The sequence below is a fragment of the Equus caballus genome, chromosome 29 (assembly GCF_041296265.1).
Source record: "Equus caballus isolate H_3958 breed thoroughbred chromosome 29, TB-T2T, whole genome shotgun sequence".
Lineage (NCBI taxonomy): Eukaryota > Metazoa > Chordata > Mammalia > Perissodactyla > Equidae > Equus > Equus caballus.
In genome coordinates, this window is record NC_091712.1 from 32,436,409 (window position 1) to 32,456,252 (window position 19,844).

The 19,844-nt window shown below is 43.2% G+C and overlaps 1 protein-coding gene across 29 annotated transcripts in view; it reads left to right on the top strand.

Annotated features, from left to right (window-relative positions):
• FRMD4A (FERM domain containing 4A) overlaps positions 1–19,844 on the top strand; it is a 589,108-nt gene that overhangs the window by 473,473 nt on the left and 95,791 nt on the right. For all 29 annotated transcript variants that reach the window (XM_070255327.1, XM_070255323.1, XM_070255306.1 and 26 more), the window contains 4 exons: positions 1,940–1,996; positions 2,940–2,962; positions 14,323–14,406; positions 19,591–19,656. In XM_070255327.1, the coding sequence (XP_070111428.1) occupies positions 1,940–1,996; positions 2,940–2,962; positions 14,323–14,406; positions 19,591–19,656 (230 nt within the window). The remainder of the gene's footprint in view (positions 1–1,939; positions 1,997–2,939; positions 2,963–14,322; positions 14,407–19,590; positions 19,657–19,844) is intronic.

Sequence of the window (19,844 nt, forward strand, 5' to 3'; positions counted from 1 at the left end):
CCTGCAGTCCCAGAACTGTGATTCCAGGCATTCCTCCACATCCAGCCCTGACAGTCTGTATCAATTACAGCGGCCCTAAAGCTCTTTCAGCTGGTTAAGCGTAAAGAATTATTGACCCCGAGTCTTTCATGTGTTCTCGTTGGTTCTCTTAGCCCACACTTCTGAGGTGGTTCGGTAGCAAATATTATTATCCATCTTTGAAATTCCTAAGCCCATAAGAGCCTGAATGATCTCCCTCCCACAAAAGATATAGGCTTGCTTGAGTGCCTTGTTTTGAATTACAGGGGCCAGTTCCGGACCACAGAAAAATAATTGGGAAATCTATGACTCAGAGTTCGGTTTATAATACAAGTGAAAAGTAACTCTTGTTTTAGCTAACTTCGATGACAGATGTGGTCCTGAGAACCTGTCGGCCGAGACTGAGTCCTAATTGATTTGGGAGAGTGCATGCCCTCAGGGAGGTCGCATGCTAGACGAGAGGTTGGGAGTTGTTTCTGGTCCCATCACTGCCACTAAGGCCTTGTGACTTGGGCAAGTCCCTGATGGTTTGGGATTTCTGTTCTCAGTAAAAGCAGGGGGCTGGGCCAGCTGGGGTCTAACTCTGTCCTAGCTCTAACTTTCTGTACTCCGGTCGCTCACTATAGGATCTAGTGCTATGAGGGAGAGCAAAGAAAGCTGCACGTTTCTGCTTAAAGTTGACCACAGAAGTACGATGTCGGTTGGTTTGGTTATTATTCTGCATGCTAATGGACTCTAGGTTTCTCTTGAAGATCTGAACTATACGTAGCAGTACAGTGTTGTGCACTTAAAATTTGCTAAAAGGATAGAGCTCATGTTAAGTGTTTTTACCACAAAACACATACACACACACAAAGGGATGCAGGAAAGTTTTGGAGGTGACGGATATGTTTGTTACCTTGAATGTGGTGATGGAATCCCAGGTGTCTGCATAGGTCCTAACTCATCAAGTTGTATATATTGAACGTGTGCAGGTTTTTGTGTATCAATTTTACCTCACTAAAGCTATTTAGAAAAGAGAAATGAACTATGTACATATTGAAAAAATATATATTAGATTATATATCTATATATAAAATATATAAAATATAAATATATAAAATATATTATATAAATATATAATATATATATAAAATATATAAAAATATTTTATATATAAAAAATCTATATTAGATAAGCCAAGGAGAGGTTTATGTCCTCTTAAGACCATGTCCATAGATCACAATTAAATGATTGAGGGAAGAACTGATAGGACAGAAGCATCTTTAAACTCAGTCTCTCTAACAGTGCTGACCAAGAGAACTTTCTGCAATAATAGAAATGCTCGATATCTGCTTGGACACCATGGTAACCAATAGCTACATTGAACTATTGAATGCATGAAAGAAATGCGACTAATGCAACTGAGGAACTGTATTTTTCATTTTATTTAATTTTAATTTAGAGTTACAACCCCATTATAACATTTCCTTCAATAAAGCCTTACTATTGGTTATGAAGTAAAGTTGACAAAGAAAATGCAATTGGTTATCACGCCACCTTACTCCATTGGTTAATCAGATTAGCAGATTTGTAAGAAGTTTGGAACTGGTCCACTCTTTAATTTCTCGTCAAGATTTAAAGATGAGGCCTTTGGGATGACTGTGTAGGCCCAGGACCACTGGGTCCATTCTGGCTGAGAGCTGTATAAAGGATGTCAGTGAGCATTTGGGACAAGGTAATTCAGGAAAATTGCCTCAAGGACCAGAGACATCCTATGAGTACTTGAAATTCTTGGAAACTCCTCAGCAAAGGAAGACCAGGCCTATCCTTTGTAGGAAGGCAATTTATTAATGTTATATATTAATGATGAGATCCAACTCTCATAAAGAAGTCATAGTTAAAATATCAGACTTACCTTTCTTGTTGGTTTTTCCTTCAGGAGTTGATTGATGTGGACAGTGAAGTGGTGTTCGAATTAGCCTCCTATATCTTACAGGTAAGTTGTTCTCCTCTCACCTGTGTATCCCGGGGCTTTACACAGAAGAACGAGGAATAAGACAACGTATGCACGGCCGGCTGCCATATCCACTAGCTTGGTGTCTCCTTATTATTTTTTTGCTGCAAGCAAGAAAGAGCTATTAGGAACACTACACCATGGCAGTAAATAGGAACTTCTGGTATTCCAAAATTTTAAGACAGCATCTCTCTCTGCAAAGGAAAATTGTGTTATAACCTATCTGCGGGAAACTGAGATCATCCAGCGGCCCCATTTTCTTCAGGTGTCGTGCCCTCCTGCACTCTGGAGAAAGCCAAGTAAATAGCAAGAATTAATTGCCGAGAGAACACTTCACACCCCTTGGACGAACAAGAGAAAGACCTTTAAGCCTATGTGGAAAAGAGGTGTTACCGAATATTAGCAACAATGGCAATATTAGGAACACTGGCAAGATGAAGTGAAATGATGCCATTAATTTATTCCTTCAGCAAGATTTACTGAACAACTACTATGTTCAAGGCAATATGCTAGGTTTATTAAATGTTCTGTGGTCCCTGCCTCCAAAAGTCTTTAGTATAATCGGGAAATAGCCCACAACATGAGACAGAACAAAAGGTAGCACACGCCAGACGGTGCCTAGACACACGTTCAGATTCAGAATCTTTAAACTGGAAAAAGTTAGACCAGGACCTAGAGGTGGAAACTTGCATTTTGTCATTTCAAATCACTTTCTTTGTATCTAACTTTCTAACGTTTAGTGTCTCACATTCAAGTGGAAAATGCAGAGCATCCTTTCTTAATTATATTCCTGTAGCAGACAGGATGATGGCAGTTGTAAGCTGAGCTTACTGAGTAAAAGAGTTGTCATGACTCTAGAATGTGTTTTAAAGTCTGTAACACTGGATGAGAATGTTTCACTGATGTTGAATTTTTTCTTCTACAGGAGGCAAAGGGAGATTTTTCTAGGTGAGTTTACAAAAGATTGTTTTTTGCTTAAAAGTGTATTCTGTTGCATCTCTATTGAAAGAAACTATTCTGCCTATCCTTTGTAGGAAGGCAATTTATTAATGTTATATATTAATGATGAGAACCAACTCTCAACTTGTTAATTGAAACAGATATGTTGGGTGGAGGAAATATAATAATAGCAAGGAGGGGGCCGGCCCCATGGCCAAGTGGTTACATTCACACACTCCACTTCAGAGCCCGGGGTTTGCCAGTTCAGATCCTGGGCGTGGACCTACACACCACTCATCAAGCCATGCTGAGGTGGCATCCCACATAGAAGAACTAGAATGACCTACAGCTAGGATGTACAACCATGTGCTCGGGCTTTGGTGAGAAAAAAAGAGGAAGATTGGCAACAGATGTTAGCTCAGGAGCAATCTTCCTCACCAAAAAAGTATACCTTAAAAAAATTACTAAAAAAAAATAATAATAGCAAGGAGGATATTCTATACTAAATAAAAAGCCTAGAGGTCACTAAAAGGCAGAGACCAGACCCAGTGTCACACATGGCCATTGTATTGAGGTTTGTCAGGTTGCCCAAGTGTCTCTGTAGAACCTTGAATCACCATGATGGTGTGAATATGGCTACAAGATAACCCTGGCAGCCCTAACACGGATGTGGACATCTTTTCTCGCTGTTTTAGTCTCTGACCCTCAAGGGGCAAAATGCTATTCTGTAGGGAGATATCTTTTATGGAAGTGTTACAACATAAATATCCCATGTCAACTTTCCTTCCTTCTCAAGATATTGTGTTGGAAAGAACATAAACAGACTTAAGCGCTGGGAATCCTTTACACTGTTTTAATAACCTTATAGAATGACAAACTGCAATCTTGTCATTCCTTTCTGTAAGCATGCCTGTTGACCAGCATGGCTGAATTGCCTCAAGACCTCGCAGAGTTATTCCTGGAGCCTTCACAGAATGGGGGGTTGCAGCATCCACCAGTAGGATTCTCACTCAAAGACAGACATTGCTCCTGGAATTCTGTTTTACTGACACCCCGCTGAGGAAGGTCCAGGATAGCCCAGACTTTAGAATCAAGGTCTAGAGGCAAAAACCACATGCACAAGAAGACACAGCATCAGGGCATAGGATTCTTGCCCATTGGTAGGAAATTAGCAAAATTGGTATTAAAAAGAAACATAAATCATACCTTTCTTCTACGAAGGAACATGTATGGTTTCTCATGCTTTGGGGGTCTGATCTGTAAATGCAACATGAACTACTTCAGTTTGGTGATCCACCTGTACTTGTCTAGCTTGGTCAAGTTCAGGCATTGACTGCTTTTTCAAGTCTTAGCTGCTTTGTCTTTGCTCTCCTTGTGAATTTCTAAGGCTCTCTAACAAAGCCTAAGGCATATGTCCAGATAGTTCAGCAAAAGCAAAAATTATTTTATAGTCTAAACAAGGGTCTGCAAACATTTTCCATCAAGGGCCAGACACCAAACATCTCGGGTTTTGCAGGCCATACTGTCTCTGTTGCAATTACTCAACTCTCGCTTTCTAAGCGCAGAAGCGTCCATAGGCAGTAGATAAGTGAATGAGCGTGGCAGTGTTCCAATAAAACTTTACACACTCGGAAATTTGAATTTTGTATAAAGTTTCCTGTATTGTGAAACATTATTTTTCTTTTAATTTTTTTTCCCAACCTTTTAAGAACGTAAAAGTCATTCTTAGCTCGCAAGCCATGCAAAAACAAGCAGAGGGCTGGATCTAGCCAATGGATTGTAGTTAGCTGACCCCTGATTCTAAAATATAGTGCCTTCAGCTCAGTTTGAATATTTGCCTAAGGAGACTTCTGGGCCCCTTTTATTTAGGTTTCCCAAGTTCTTGCTATAAAACAGTAGTAGTCATATTTTTTTTTTTTTTTGACTAAGGCTTTTTTACAGAGCCTTAGCAGGAGACCTGGAACGTGGTAGATGACCAGTAACTGAGTGTTCACTGAATTTGTTGAATGAAATGTTTTCAGGTTGTAGAAACTATACTTTGTCCCATTTTTTCTTTCTTACTTTTCTGTGCCCTTCATTTGGTATTGGAATTTGGGGGTTTTGATAAATGCAGATTCATATCTACTCGCAAAGATTTCTGGAGTCCCATGAAAAATGATTTAACCACCACAGATCCATTGGATTCCATTGTCTGGTCTACTTACTCTGAAGATCCATTTTTCTCCCAGTTCTTCTGCTGGCTTTGAACTCTGCTGTAAATATTATGTATTTTTTAGAGTACCCTGACAGCATGGAATGTGAACTGTGGACGGCATAATCTGGCCCCGCAGATCATGGGAACGTGCGGCCACAGGGATTGCCAGGGAGGAGGAAGTGCAGGCCTGGCCTCGCAGTAATTCATGGCCCCCTAATGAGCTTGTGGAATGCCAGCTTTTTGCCTTCAGGGAAACAAAGGATTGTGGTTGAGCTTCATTTGTCAAAGTCCTGCCTCCCAGTTTGTTTGTATCAGCAGCTGTCTGGGGAGAGAAATAGCTCTCAGCAGGGGACAGGTCAGACACCTTATCCAAAAGGTCAGTTTATCTCCTAGTGTAAAACTCACATCTCCAAAGGTGGAGGTGATCTATTACGTGAGATTTCCTGATAAACACCCCTTGTCTGTAGCAGGCCCATGGTTAGTAAAACTCTCTTCAGAGGTCCAGAGAGCATAGTATGCTTGAATGGCCTGTAGTTTTGGAAGAAGAGAAGTAATTCTAAATTCCTCATTTGTACCTTTTCCCATCTACATCCAGGAAAATCCCCAAAACATGGAAGTTGACAGCATTTGGTTTGGTGGCTGAACGTTAGGCATTTTAGATGTCCCATTCTCATCATTTAGTATTATAGAAGGTTGTTTTTGCTGTAGTAATAATTAATGCATGACTGTACAACCTTAAGTTGTATTTAACCGAATACCTTTGACTTGAATACATACCCTGTAAATATAATACGTTCTCCTGAACAACATTAATAAAATGAGATGTTAGCTTAGAACACACAGAATACTAGGGAAGGCTTTTGTATAACACATGGTCCAGGGCTTAATTCTAAGATATTCTAGAATCTAGAGGATCAAATAACCTTTTAAACTAATGGTTGCCCACGAAAGGCAAAGTAACTCTTTCATAACCTGAAGGTCCTGAGTCTATAAATTCCTAAAACACCATTTTGCCCGGGATGCTATTATCCTGTGTATTAATATTTCAGTGAGTATATATACAGATTACATTTATGCGGAATGAGTATTAAAAATCTACAAATTATGGGAGCAATTTCCTTGAAGTACAAGAAGGAGAAAAGGGTTATTTTTACAAAAGGGAGAAGTCAAAATGCTGATACACTTGACTAGAAAGAGAACTATGTCAGGATCACCCAGAATCAGAACTGCTCTTTCTCAAGAAGCTCACAGGCTGTTCTGTTTCTTCTTTTGGCCTGTCTTGTGGCTCAGCAGACCCCTGAAAGTTTATTCTTATGTAATTCCCTTTTCTTTCCAGTTAACGGAAATGCTCACTTCCTTGTCCTATTGAACTTTATAATGAAATGTTGCATTCAACGTTGCTGAAAGAAAATGACAGAGGGATAGATAGAAAAGACGTATTGTCCATGATAGGAAGAAAAATAGGCCACCCATGTTCATATTTTAGCATATGGTGGACAAATTTGTAAGATAGCGTGAACAGTTTAGGAAATAGTCTTATCTAAAAATAACATTTTCTCGCTTGTATTATTTTCCTTAGCACAGTGTGGAGTCATGGTATTTCATTTCCTGGTGTATATGTATGTAAAGAAAGGAATGCCCATCAAGACTCAAGAAATCACTAGAGTTGGCACGTCTGTTTAAAAACAATTAAACAGCCTAAGAACTGTTAACGCTGGCAACGATATGGGCAAATATTAGGTCGAGAAGGGTCAACACAGTTTAAAAACAAAAAGTCCTGATTTGGTCATCACTGCTGAACTTTAGTCAACTAACACATTTTCTGTGATTAAGACATACTTTATTTATCATACTGCAGTGGTTTGAGTACTAAGCATTGATATTTCCGATAAAAAAATTTTTTTTAAACCTTGGGTTATTGAGGAAAAATAATATTCTCTTCCTTAAAAGGTCAATGCAGGGAATACCTCATTTAATCAACTGAACAGGACATTCAGATGGTAGAGTTACATTCTAATTTAATTTAAGGGAAGATTTATTGCTATACTGTGCTAAGCAAGGTATTACTTACAAGAACTTGATTTTTTGGTTTTTTTCCCTAAAGAGACGTTAACTAAAAACCCTAGTGGCCAATCTTCATCTTCTGATATTGAGAATCACCTCCCTTTTTACTTTCTGTCAGCCCTTCTGAAAATGTACAACCAAAAAAATGGAAAAAGAAAGATTTTAAGCAACATTTTGCTAAATCGGTGAATTGATTAAAAAATACTTTATGCTGAACAGCACAAATAAATGCCTAAATCACACCACCTTTGATAGAAAGCATCATCCGTACGTTAACAGGGACTAGTAAAAAACGTCTGTTACATAGAATTTTTTGCTAACAAGATTTATTGAAACCAGATCAGTAGAACTCTGTTCCTCTGGACCATCTGTTGGGACCTGGAAATATCTTTGTCACAGAAGACCGGATGTACCGATGCTAATCATTAAAATGGGATTCTACCAGCATGAGATTTCTGAGGACCAGTAAGCAAATAGCACCTGTAAAAGGCCGAAATTAAGGAAATTCCGTGTAAAGATGCCTGGGCCGCAGTTTGCTTACCTGTTTTGCAGAGAGTGTTGTGTGCTTATGAGAAAGTGGGGGCCACCCTGCGTCTGCATGGTCTCTCCTCCAAATAAACACAGGGACCAAAGAAAAAGAAGGGAGGTTGTGATTGAATACTTGGGGGTCACTTTATATGGTGTCTCTCCCAAGTTAAATGCTGGTCCACGTGAGAGAGTATCAGCTTATCAGAGTTCACTGGCCGGTAAGAAAGCCTACTTTGTCTCTGGTTTATCAACCTGCAGGTTTCTAATTCTGTTTCTTAAAAATAGTAATAATAAGGGGGGCCGGCCCAGTGGCGCAGCAGTTTGCATGTTCCGCTTCGGCGGCCCGGGGTTCGCCGATTTGCATCCCAGGTGCGGTCATGGCCCCGCTTGGTAAGCCATGCTGTGGTAGGCGTCCCACATATAAAGTAGAGGAAGATGGGCATGGATGTTAGCTCAGGGCCAGTCTTCCTCAGCAAAAAGAGGAGGATTGGCAGATGTCAGCTCAGGGCTAATCTTCCTCAAAATAATAATAATAATAGTAATAATAATGCTTTTAGAAATAGAACACATTACTCAATCCGTAGAAACAAATAGTGGTTCTTCATTAACAAGGGAAATCAATTTTCGCCTCCATTTTAGAAGAGGAGTTGGGGTACATATTTATTTGTGCTGAAAAATTCCTTTTAAGCTCCACAGACTGCGCATTCTTAGGTCTCTGGGAGAGCAGTTAAAAGCCAAGAAAAACCAAAAGCCTTTTAATATTTTATCTTCTTGAAACCGTGGGACCATGTGTTCACTAGTCTGGAAAGATAAAACGAAATTTCTGTGACCAAATAAAAAGGACCCTCTTGATTTTTTGTTCTTTGTTTGAAATTGGTTCTGCCTTTGGAAAGAGCATTTGTGAATTACCGTCAATGGAACTTGGCTTACTGGTATCTGAAAATTCAGGTTTATGGGCCTTTTTTCTCAGCCTAGACGATGTCTTTTAGGCAGTCATGTGTTAAAGGAAGAATTTTAAAAGGTCAACAGGAAAAGAAGACAAAGAGCTAATTTTCTTCGAAAAGGCTTTTTTAGGAGCATAAACATTTGTATAGATTGCTATCTTTAAAAAGATGACAATGTTATTTGTTTGCCAAGCTAATAGACAGTGTTGAAAGTTGATTATTCGGAGGCAGCTGTCTGTAAATCACGATTCAGAGTCTACTAATGTCATTGCTTCACACTCACATAAGGGTCTTTACTACTGCAACTCAAAGCGATCTCAGTTTTAAGTCATTATTAGAGCATTTGATCATTTAGGGTACATTTTCCTACAATTTTTAATGGGCCTCTTGAAAGCAAACAGCTGGCTTTGATCATATAGTAAGAGTAATAGATTTGCTGAGATTTTGAGATAATGAGTAAAAAATATTCAGACAGTTGTGTTTGGAATAGTCAACATTTGGACTACAACTTACATAACCGTCAGAATATCTTTAATACCCAAACGTGCACATTTTCCTATTGGAAATCTCCTAGAAAAAAGTCATCCGTTAAGCCTAAAACACAGCTATTGGCCCAAAGAAGAGTTTTTGTGGGAAGAATGCAAATTTGTATAAATCTCATTTATTGTTTTATCCAAAAAAAAGGAGGGGTGTGTGATGTTTTCCTGTGATTTAAAAAAGGACTTTGAGGGCAAAGCAGCTGGAATCTTTCACACCAGCAAGACCTTTTGAAAGGAACAGAATCTAAGAAAATTTGAACGAAATGTTCAAGTGGAAAAGTTATAAATTGTTAGAGAAAGCTTTGTTTTTGTACACAAAAGTCCATTTTCCTGAGCTTTTCAAGTGTGTAATTCACATTTTCCAAGGATAGAAAAGTGTTCAGATAGGGTGTTTTTCAGGATGATGTTCTTCAAATCCTATGGGAATTGTTTAGCGATAAAGTAAGAAGAAAATTTTGTGTTATGACATCTTGTCTCCTTTGTTAAGCGTTTATCTATTATCAGTATCATATTTTGAGTTGGCCTTGTGAATAACAAAAAGGTTTATGGCCATGATACCATGTCAGTTTCTCGGCATTAAGATTGCCACTCTAAAAGGGGGTGTTGTATAAGATTAATCAGTTGCTGCTTCTTGTGTTCTTTGAGTACAATTATTGCCTTAAATTGTAGGCTTACAAAATCTTTTTAACTTGCTTTGAATTTTAGAAGTTTACAACTGTTAGAAATTCACAAAACTTGTCATGCTAAGAAACCAAACTCACTCATTAAGAAAAAAATCTTTACTTAGATAAATTAGCAACTAGCATCAGAAATGAAGGCACATAATTTATAAATGTTTCTAAGTTTGCCCCTCCGTACAGATGGTAAGTTAGTGTGGCATATTTATCCATGACACATGCCCAGAATCCAGAATCCCATGCTGGAAAAATCTCAGAGGGTCCCCACTTGCTTCCCTTTTTGCACATGACAGACGACATCCTCAGCCACCAGGTTTGCAAACCTGGAAAGAAAGTATATGACAGGGAGGAGACGGGCAAATGCTCTCATTTTCTTTGCTGTAACCTGAACTTTAACTTGGTTCACAAAGAAAGCAGCGGGAGGATGGAAGGAAGAAGGACGGGAAGGAGAGAAATTGTTCCCTGCGGGGTTTGTAAAGATCAGCAAAGAAGAAAAAAATCTGCATCTTCCCTTATTCTTCTGTCTCGGAGTTTTAGATTCACTGTACCATTGAATAAAGTCATACAGATCCACAGTGCATCTCTGAAACTTTAAGGTCGCAGTGTTTCCAAATTCAGAACTTTGTAGGTTTTAGATGGGTGGTTCAGGGGGTTCCTTCACACTCTGAGCAGGTCTGGGGCAGCAGCGGGCTTCCAGTGTGTTAATGCTCCTGCACCAGGACATGGATCTTCACATGAAGAGAGAAAGGTCGAACATTGCCTCGTGTAAAAAGCTTAGGTTTGCCACCTGGTGGGTTAAGAAGCATTTGTTTCTTAGAGCTTTTTGGATGTTGGAATTATGGATAATGAGGACCTGTAATACTCTGTTTTACTTATGAAATCTCTCTCCCTGGAGATCTCTACCTTCGTGATAGGCTCATAAAATCCGGAGGAATTGGTATGACACTAGCATCATATTACCGGTTCTGAATTTCGGGTTAGTCCTTTCTGTTACACTAGTCTCTCTTTCTGGGTTTATTGCTCTATTGTCTTAGCGCCCATGCGCATCAAAACACTGGTTTTGGCAAGAATTCTTCCACACTAAGAGTCTTCCATTTGCCCCTGGTTTCTCCTGCAAATTATGGACATCTCATTTGACCCGAGGGGAATCTCCTGGAAAACCATTTTGTCGTTTTTTTAAAGGAAAACAAGCACATTGTGGATTGTGCTAATCCTGTCAAATTGAATTTTTGCTTTCTTCACTGTATGGTGTCTTGGCTAAATTTGTTGTTGCTGCTTATTTGTGGCACATGCCCTCTTTGATGTATTGCTAGAAATCTGTTTCTCACACTGGATCGTTCCAACTTCTCATGCTTTATGAGCAGTACAGGCAGAAGAGAGACACATATTCTCAAAAAATTCCCCTACATCAAAGACCAACACAGCAGTGAGATACCACTTTTTTAGCGGCAACATTAATAACTACCTAAGAGTTTTGAGTAATATCTGGTTAATATTAAAAATAAGAAGACTTTGAGTTTTATTCTTAGTTTAGCAACTGACACTCTAAGAGACCTTTCTTCTTTTACTAAAGAAAAGAAACCCCTGTTAGAATGTGAATGGCTTTAGGGTATTTTATAAGTTGGCATTTATCAGATGCACTGAACTCTGGGGGAAATGTCCGAGTGGAGCCCTGAGAGAGGAACCTGGGAACGTCTAGCACCTTCATTAGGTGATCGCGTCACAAGTCTCTGGAGATGGGGTGACCAGGTCTCCAATTATGACAGCTTTCTAATTTACAGCCACGGAGTCTGGTGAGATCATTGGATGGGGCTGGCCACCTCGAAGTTATCACAGATGTTTACAGACAGCAGAAAAGCAAATAGAACATTTCTACATCATTGTCCTGTGGGAACGATTAAGAGCCATGGATCCCTTCCAGAATGTAATGGATTTGGATGGGCTTCACGCCTTGGTGATTTCTTGTTCTATTTGTCTGTGTAACTTTGCTTGGGAGTTGAGCTAGAGTACCTACTGGGAGCCCTAGCAAGGAAGTCAAACCTGTGACTGTCATCACAGAAACTTGTTTGCCAACAAACCAGTGTTTGGTGGTAAGACGATCCCTTCCTCTTAGCTCCTTCCTTCCCCAAATATGCTTTAGATGTGAAGGGTGTGAGTAACCCCGACTCAAGCTCCGCTCAATAAAGGAGCTCCTAATTGCCTTTCTGACAGTTTCAGCCAATAAAAGTCCATCCCATAAAAATGCCTTTCCATATTTAAGGTGCCACTCTGGGGGCTGATGAATCAATGAATGGACTCCCTGTTCTCAGGGAGCTAATGGTCAAACAGGAGAGATAAGATCCAGAAATGCATCCCTGCGGGCTCTTGAGCTTTTGGTGAACTCAGTGTTTGCTTAAACTCTGTTTTAATAGCATGCGAGTAAAAATTCCAAACCCTACTTGGGAATTGAATTTTCCTAAACACCAGGAGTGTACTTGTTTGAAAACGTCCAGTGGCTGACCACTGCCTCCTGGATAAATTGGAACTCTATCAGCCCAGCACTGAAGGTCCTCAACATTCTGTGCCTCGTCTCCCTTTTGGCCCTATTGCCCCATACATCCCACCTGTTGCAGCTGATCTCTTTGGTTCAAAGTATCTGGCCTCCATACTCTGCTGTATTCCACTGAGGGGAAAAATGATATTGTTATCCTTTTTTCCATGCAGACCCTGCCCGCAAGTCTGCTCTTACACCAGAGCCCACAGTGGCCTTTCTGGCCTCTGAATTTTTCGGTTTGTTGTTTGAATTGACATGATCAAACACCGCCCATATGGATGGTTATCTTTTTATTTGCACCTCTCACCTTCCCCACTCAATTGTGAGCACCTTTTGGATGAGGACTATGGCTCATCCTTTTTTTGTATCCCCTAGATGACTTTCCCTATAGCAGGGGCTCCATAAATACCTTCAGCTTATTCCTTATTAATTGGTAAATCCTTGCCTTACCGCTTAGATGATAATAGATTAAGTGTTTGAATTTATTGATTCCAAAAGTAGCAAGTTGATATTTTCCTTCTGATTGGTTGTTCACAGCCATGATTCATAAACCTCAGTCACTATTTCTTAGTCCACTTGAAAAATGCCCTTTCTGGGAGCAGCTAGAATGTCACCACCCAACATCCACATGTTTCTTTGTCACCATATAAATGAACTTAAAGTGTTGGAATGGTGTTGCCCAGTGGCACTTGGAACCCAAAGGGTAGCTTCTGATTGCTTTGCTGTAGAAGCCATTCTGGCTTGGGTGGGTGCTCACGGAAGGGCACATCCTCCAGGTGGCAGGGTGGGTGTTGGGATGTTTGCCAGTCAGATGCCTCAGGAGATCCCCGTCTGTGACTGTGGTGTTCCTTCCTTCCTTCACATTTACTTACTAAGCTCTGTCTCATTGCTTTTTAGATGTTACTGTCCCAAGGTCCCCGGGGCCAATGTTTGCCTTGCCTTGTACGAGCAGCACAGAAGCTGCCACCACAGTGTAGGTCAGAACTGTAGGTCAAAGGCAGGCTACGTGGAGTAAGCCTCTGTTACCCCAGCAGGGGCTGTGAGGTGCTTTGGTGGACCAGGAGTGCAGGGCGACCCCATTAAATTCCAGAAGCATCCCAACGTGGATGCCACTAATTGCCACTGGAGGTAGAGAGTGGGTGCAGACACCCAGATGTCCTGGCCCAGAGGGGAGGCAAGCGTCTGAAGACCACTGGCTTAACTGGGGGAGTTGAAAGTCACTCCCAAACCTGAGAATGTGCAAGTCGGTGGGAAAAAGAATTTCTGGTCCCAAGACCAGAGACACAAAACCTCCTACTAGTACCCGATCACCCACTTCACACCTTCCAAGTCATTTCTGGGCCTTGTCAAAGCAAAAGTTATTTATTTGTCATCTTTCGGAGAACAGTTTCCAGGGTGTGGTCAGTCCAAGCACGGAAAACTGATGTTGTGTTTGGTGAGGGAGGCAAACGGCCCTCAAGGAGACAGCAGTCAGGTCGCCCATTCCTGGAGCTCCTCTGAGCCCACGGAGGGCCCAGAGGAGCACCGTAGGATCCTCCCCCACTGGGCCGCTGGTGACCCTTCTCCACACAGATCCATGCTGCTCGGGGGCACTGGGTCTGTGCTGCCCTCTGTGTCCAGGGTTTACAGAGGATCCACAGCCATCTGTGAGCGCTCTCAGTGCCACAAAGGAAGGCCGCTGGGCTGTGCATGTTGAGTGTTGTTTTTCCTCTATATTAAATGAATAAATGAAAAGAAAGCACCCCTTCCTCCCACTGCTTTCCATGAAAAGGGAAGAGATGTGGGGTCTCCCAGGGGCAGCCGTGTCGGGTCCTGTGGCACAGGGCGGTGGTTTTCTCAGAGGTGAGCGAGTCTCCTAGCATTCTCTCTGTCCCTCTTCCTCTCTTGCAGCAATGAAGTGGTGAGGAGCGACTTGAAGAAGCTGCCAGCACTTCCCACCCAAGCACTGAAGGAGCATCCGTCTCTAGCCTACTGGTAAGCCAGCGCTCCTCTCTGCACGCCTAAGCATCCTCTCCAGGAGTGGGCCCTCCTGGGGGATGTGGGGCGCGGGGCGACTGAGTCCATCCCTGCAGCTACTTCGGGGTCAGCCTGGACCCCAATTGGAGAGCGACTCCAGATTGTCCGAAGTGGCTTGGCTCTTCCTGAAACTGTGTTCTGCATTTATTTCAATGATGCGGTATATGTGCGATCGCTCCTTTTTCTGTTTTCTTTCTTTTTTAAAAAAAGAAAACAACACCTCCTAAAATTTCCCTATGGAAGCTTGGCCTCCTTGGAGATCCTTTCATGAGCTGTTAGAGTTTCCTTTTGGAATCCTTGTCATTTGATGACGGGACGTGTGAGGTTTTGAGATGGGGAAGAACGACAGGGTTTTTTTTCTTGGCAGGAGAGAGACTGGTTCTTTTATTTTCCCACAGTGTTTCGTATCTCCTGATTTAGCTGCCATGTAACATGATGCCACAGTTCATCTGTCGGGCCCTAAATTACTGATTCTTTATGAATCAGGCGTTTGAAAGGTTCCCAGATTGTGGTTTTGGTCACAATGGAGCGGACCCTGCATTCCTGGGTACTGTGTTGAAATCCTGCAGGGCTCGCCAGCCTTGACCGCTGTCCTCTGAAAAGCACGAGGCTGCTTCCCTCATAGGCCGTCTGAGTCCTTAACAAAAAGCATCATGACTGCTTTTGTAAAAAATAAAACAAAATTCTCAGAACAAGTCAATCCACCTAAAGTACAACATGAGACTCTTTTAGGCACTTCAGCAATAAGCTTTATGAAATTTACGGGTTACTAACATCTCTTCTTGTCTGGACACTTTTCCAGGCAGCAAACTACTTGTTCAGGTGCTTAAAGAGATTCCTGTAGCTGGGAAAGGGCGTGGCTTGATGCAGAGGCATTAGCAGGATTAAACTCGGGCACATTTCTCCCCTAGAGACCAAATGATGGGCAGCTGGATTGGAAATGAGAAAGGAGGGTCCTGATGCCGACAGCCCATTTCTGTGTGCTGGTGTCCCCGAGTCCATCTCTCTGAACTGTTTCTTGCCATTCTTCCTTCCGTAACATAGATGTGGATACAATAGTGGCTTTGTAGAATTATAATCTGCTCCCAAAGAACAAAATCTCTTAAGCCTCAGGGACTCTGCATATGTGGGCTTCCAAACTTCCAGCCTGGCGGGCTGCACGTATGAACACCAGCATATGACATTCCTGTTCTCTTGTTCATGGAACTCTGTTGCTCTCGCCCCAATTCCTTATGTTCCCATGGGCCTTATGTTCTAGATCCTCCAGCTCGCGTTCAGGAAACCAGTGGTGAGCTAGAGAACAAAGAATATCTCTCTAGAGCCAGTGCTTCCTGCAGGAAGGGGACGTATTTGCCAGTGGGCTGTAATGGTGGCGGGTTGCCTGAGTCAGAGTTGGTTTTAGCCTAATCCATTCCTCAATTAGCCCTTCCATTCATTTGTTTCCAAACATTTGTTACGGTCTGTGCTCATTTCAGAGTTATGAACTCCTTCTCTCTCTCTGCCCCTCTGGATTTTTCTTTCATTATCTCCACAGTCTGCTCTGCGCTCACATGTTATTACTAATAGAGAAATTCCTTCCTTCATGCTCATACTTTCTCTTTGGTCAGTGTAAAGGTCTTTGTCTTCATCCACATCTGTAGCTATCTTGCCAGAACATACCTCCATCTCTGGGATCAAACCAGCACTTTCTCTGGGCCTCATTTAGACCCATAGGTTCCCACACCACTGTCTAAATGTACCGAGAGGATGGCAGGACCGAGGGAGGGACATTTTTGAAGCAGGTACCCTCAGGTGCCACAGCCCAGCTTATATACAAACAAGCCAGTAGCTAAAAAGCATCCTGATGAAGCATTGCTAAAAAAAAACCAAGAAACAGGCCTTTTCACCTTGTCTTATTATGGTTGGCTAGTTGTGGCTGGCTTTACTGTTCCAACTTACTTATTTGGCTTTTTTAAAAATAAAGATGTCAGGAAAGGGATAAATGCCATTTGTGTTTCAAATACATGTAGACTGGAGATGGAGCTGGCAGCCCAAGCTTGTTCCCAGCTTTCCCTCTCTGCCGGAGCATCGTCACTCATCTGCAAGATTAACCAGGACCCTTTATTGTTGGGAGAGACCTTTCCTCAGTCCTCACATCACTGTCTCAATGAAGTTGCCCACAGTCTCAGATTACCCTGCTCATTCTTGAGGGAAGGATGCGTATTCTCCGTTGTTCTGGGCTCTCCTGCTCTTGCTGGCTTTCACAGACGCGACAGACGATCTTCGGGCCAACATAAGCCATAGGGAGCCCATCCACACTAGTCAGGGAAGGCATTACAGCCCAGTGAGCAAAGCAGTGGGTTTTAGAATCCCCACCAAGTCTCTGAACTGTGGAGTAATGACAGTGCAGGAAGCTCGAGTGACTTCCCTGCCTCCTCGATTTCCCATCTGTAAAATGGGATTAACTACAGCAACCGAATTCAGACTGTAATTAAGAGAGGAAGTAAAAAGTCACAGGATACAATTAGGAAGTAGTCAGACTTGCATCATAATGCTGAGTAATCGTGCAGTAATCCTTTGTGCTAATTCTCTCCAAGCGTTGAACAAGCTTGGACTTCTCACACCATGTGATTTCCTTACTGGGGAGGCATCTGAGAGAGAAAGTTAGAATTGTGTGCCCAGGGCCACAGAACATGGCAGGATCAGGGCCCTGACCTGGATTCTCCCGAGGGCCTAGCTTGTGAATGCTGGACCACCCCTACCACCCGTCTGGGGCATGCGGGGACATCTTCATTTCCTCCGAAATCGCTGACCACTCACTGCAGGCCAATATGGCCCCTCCAAGACAAGGAACTGTGTCGCCATCACCTCATGCCCTCTTCCGTCACCCACTGCTTCCCTGGGCCCCTCGTCTGCAGTGAGATGATTTAACTTAGCCTAATCAGCGTTAGTCATTTGTCTTTTTCGTTCATGTAGCACTGTGGCCTCCAAATGGTGTTTTGGGATTCCGTTTACCCTGGTTCCTGGGTTTCTGATAGTTATTCCACCAAGTCCCAACCACAGATCTGAGGTAGTTGGCAAACTGTCTGCAAAGCTTGGTGCATGTGAGCCATCTGTAAATTCCAGGGGAGGAGTAGGGCAGGGGACAGAGAGGCTTCTGTCAGCATGGCGTGTGTATCACATGGTGGGCCCGCGGTGTTTCAATGGGGGCGAATAAGTGGGAAAAGCTGAGGAAGGAGAGGGTCGAGTCTGCGGCTCCACAGATGCTCTCAGACAGCAGGGGAGGCAGGGCGAGGTGGGGGATGGCAGCTTCCTGCAGCTGTCACACACTGTGGGACCCCGTGGTCAGGCCCTTTAGTGGGTTAACAGCTGCCTGACAGTGCTTCTGACTCGCGTTGGTGTTTTCCCTGAGCCTTACTTGTGCTCACAGCCACAGCACTGTACTGATTTTCATCTCCCCACCTCAGCGCAGGGAGCCTCTCTCCCAGAGCCACAGAGGACATAGGCTCGTATCTCCACTTGACCCTGGCTTTAGGAGTTAACCTCACAAATGCTTGATCATGTGGTAGGAAGCCCGCCAACACAGCTGTCGATTCAGTGGGTGGGTGGAGAGGAAGCTGGAAGAGCAACCCCAGAAAGTCCTGACACAGCTCTGAAGGTCTGGTGAGGCTGGGGTCTACCCTGAGGAGATGCTTCTGGAGAATTCTGTGAGGAGAGAGCTTTATCACACTTGAAGTAGAACGCCCAAGGTTGTGTGGGAGCCAAGGCAAAACATGGCTGCATCTGCCTCTTTCTGAACAGAGGGTGCCCAGACCCCACAGAAATAACTCTCTGACTAGAGAAAGGCCAGTCCCCATCCTGGGTATTTACAAAGACACTCTGTTGTGAAAAGTCAGATGGTCTTACATGCACTAAATATGAGAATACTAAAATGAAGAGCTAGTCCTTGAAGATTAAGGTAGTAATTGGAAGATCAATAAATTACCTCCAGATAGTAGGTAGTGAACAGATAAAATGTGTTGCCCTCAGAAATGACCTAGCTAGAAAAGAAAAAGTGGGCGAAAGAAGGCTTCAGAGCAATTCCGTGATAAGAAATTGATAATGGAGAGTAAAGATCCTCCAAGAGGTCTCGAGGTTCCTCTCTAGGATCTCCTCCATGGTGGAGTCCGCTGGCCTGTGGCGAGGAAGGGTGAGGCAGAGAATGAGAAGTAAGGTTCCAAGGCGGTGTGGTGAGGTCATGGAGGCCAAAGCTTTTGGACTCGACTCCTCAGCAGGTGGGATGTGCTTCGCCGGTGATTCCCAAGGTTGGCTATGTGCTTCCGAAGGCAGCAGTGGGAGCAGCCCCAGTTCCCACCTCACTGGGCACAGAGTCCCTTCCAGAGAGGCCCTTTGTGCCCTCGGCCCTGTCAAAGAACAGGTTGGCTTGCCATTGTCCTGCAAGGCCCGAGCTCATCTCTTCTTGTTTGAGAGCTAAGATTTCAGAAGATAAACTGAGTTCCTATCTCATCTCTGGTAGCTGGCTTGTTGTTTCCCAGTGCTCATCTGGGCCTTTTATTGCCTCGTGGTTTGTGTTAACCAGGCCCAAATTCCAGTACTTTCCCATCCTCCTCAGAACCCCTCAACCCTGACTGCTAATTCAGGGTAGGTAGGCCATGGGCATTCTGTCGAGGTCAACACCTGCCCTCCCCCCACGAGGCCCTGTGTAGACAGGACTCAGGAGAGGAGGATCCGAGGGAGTTCAGCCGGAGCATCCGCTCTGATCTCTGGCCAACCTGTTATCTTCCCGTCCCTGGTTCCGTGTCTCTCCCCACTGGGATGCCTGCCCACTGTTTTGTCCTCTTCTCTCACATTATCATTTCTTACAAAGAGCCGACCCCAAAACCTTGGCTCTAATCTTATTCCACTGGTTATAAGTCCAAGACAAAGAGAATGCTAGTCCCCTGTTTGGAAAACAGACTTTTTTAGGAAATCTGTAGCCCAAGGCATCTCGCTTAGGCTGAGTTTGGAAATGCTGCTTCAGGACAAATCATTTTTCCAGGAGCTGTTGGCTCCGTGGGGCCTCTCATGAGATTGCTAGGGCTCAGAAGAAGTATCTCCAATAGCAGGATGCTCGACCGTTGACCTGGGGACCGTAATAACAGAATCTTTTTCTTGTGATTCTAGTGAGGACCGAGTGATTGAGCACTACAAGAAACTGAACGGCCAGACGAGAGGTCAAGCAATCGTCAAGTAAGTGGCCCCTCCCAGTGCTCGTGGGGTTGTGTTTAGCATATGGCAGTGTCGTTCAGTTCTGCTTGGGAAGACACATCTCCAGGGGGTGATGGTTCCATTTCATTTTCAAGTAAATAATCACCCTCAGGACTTTCTCTTACACACACACACACAAATATGTATATGATACCAGTTCTGCCGAATAA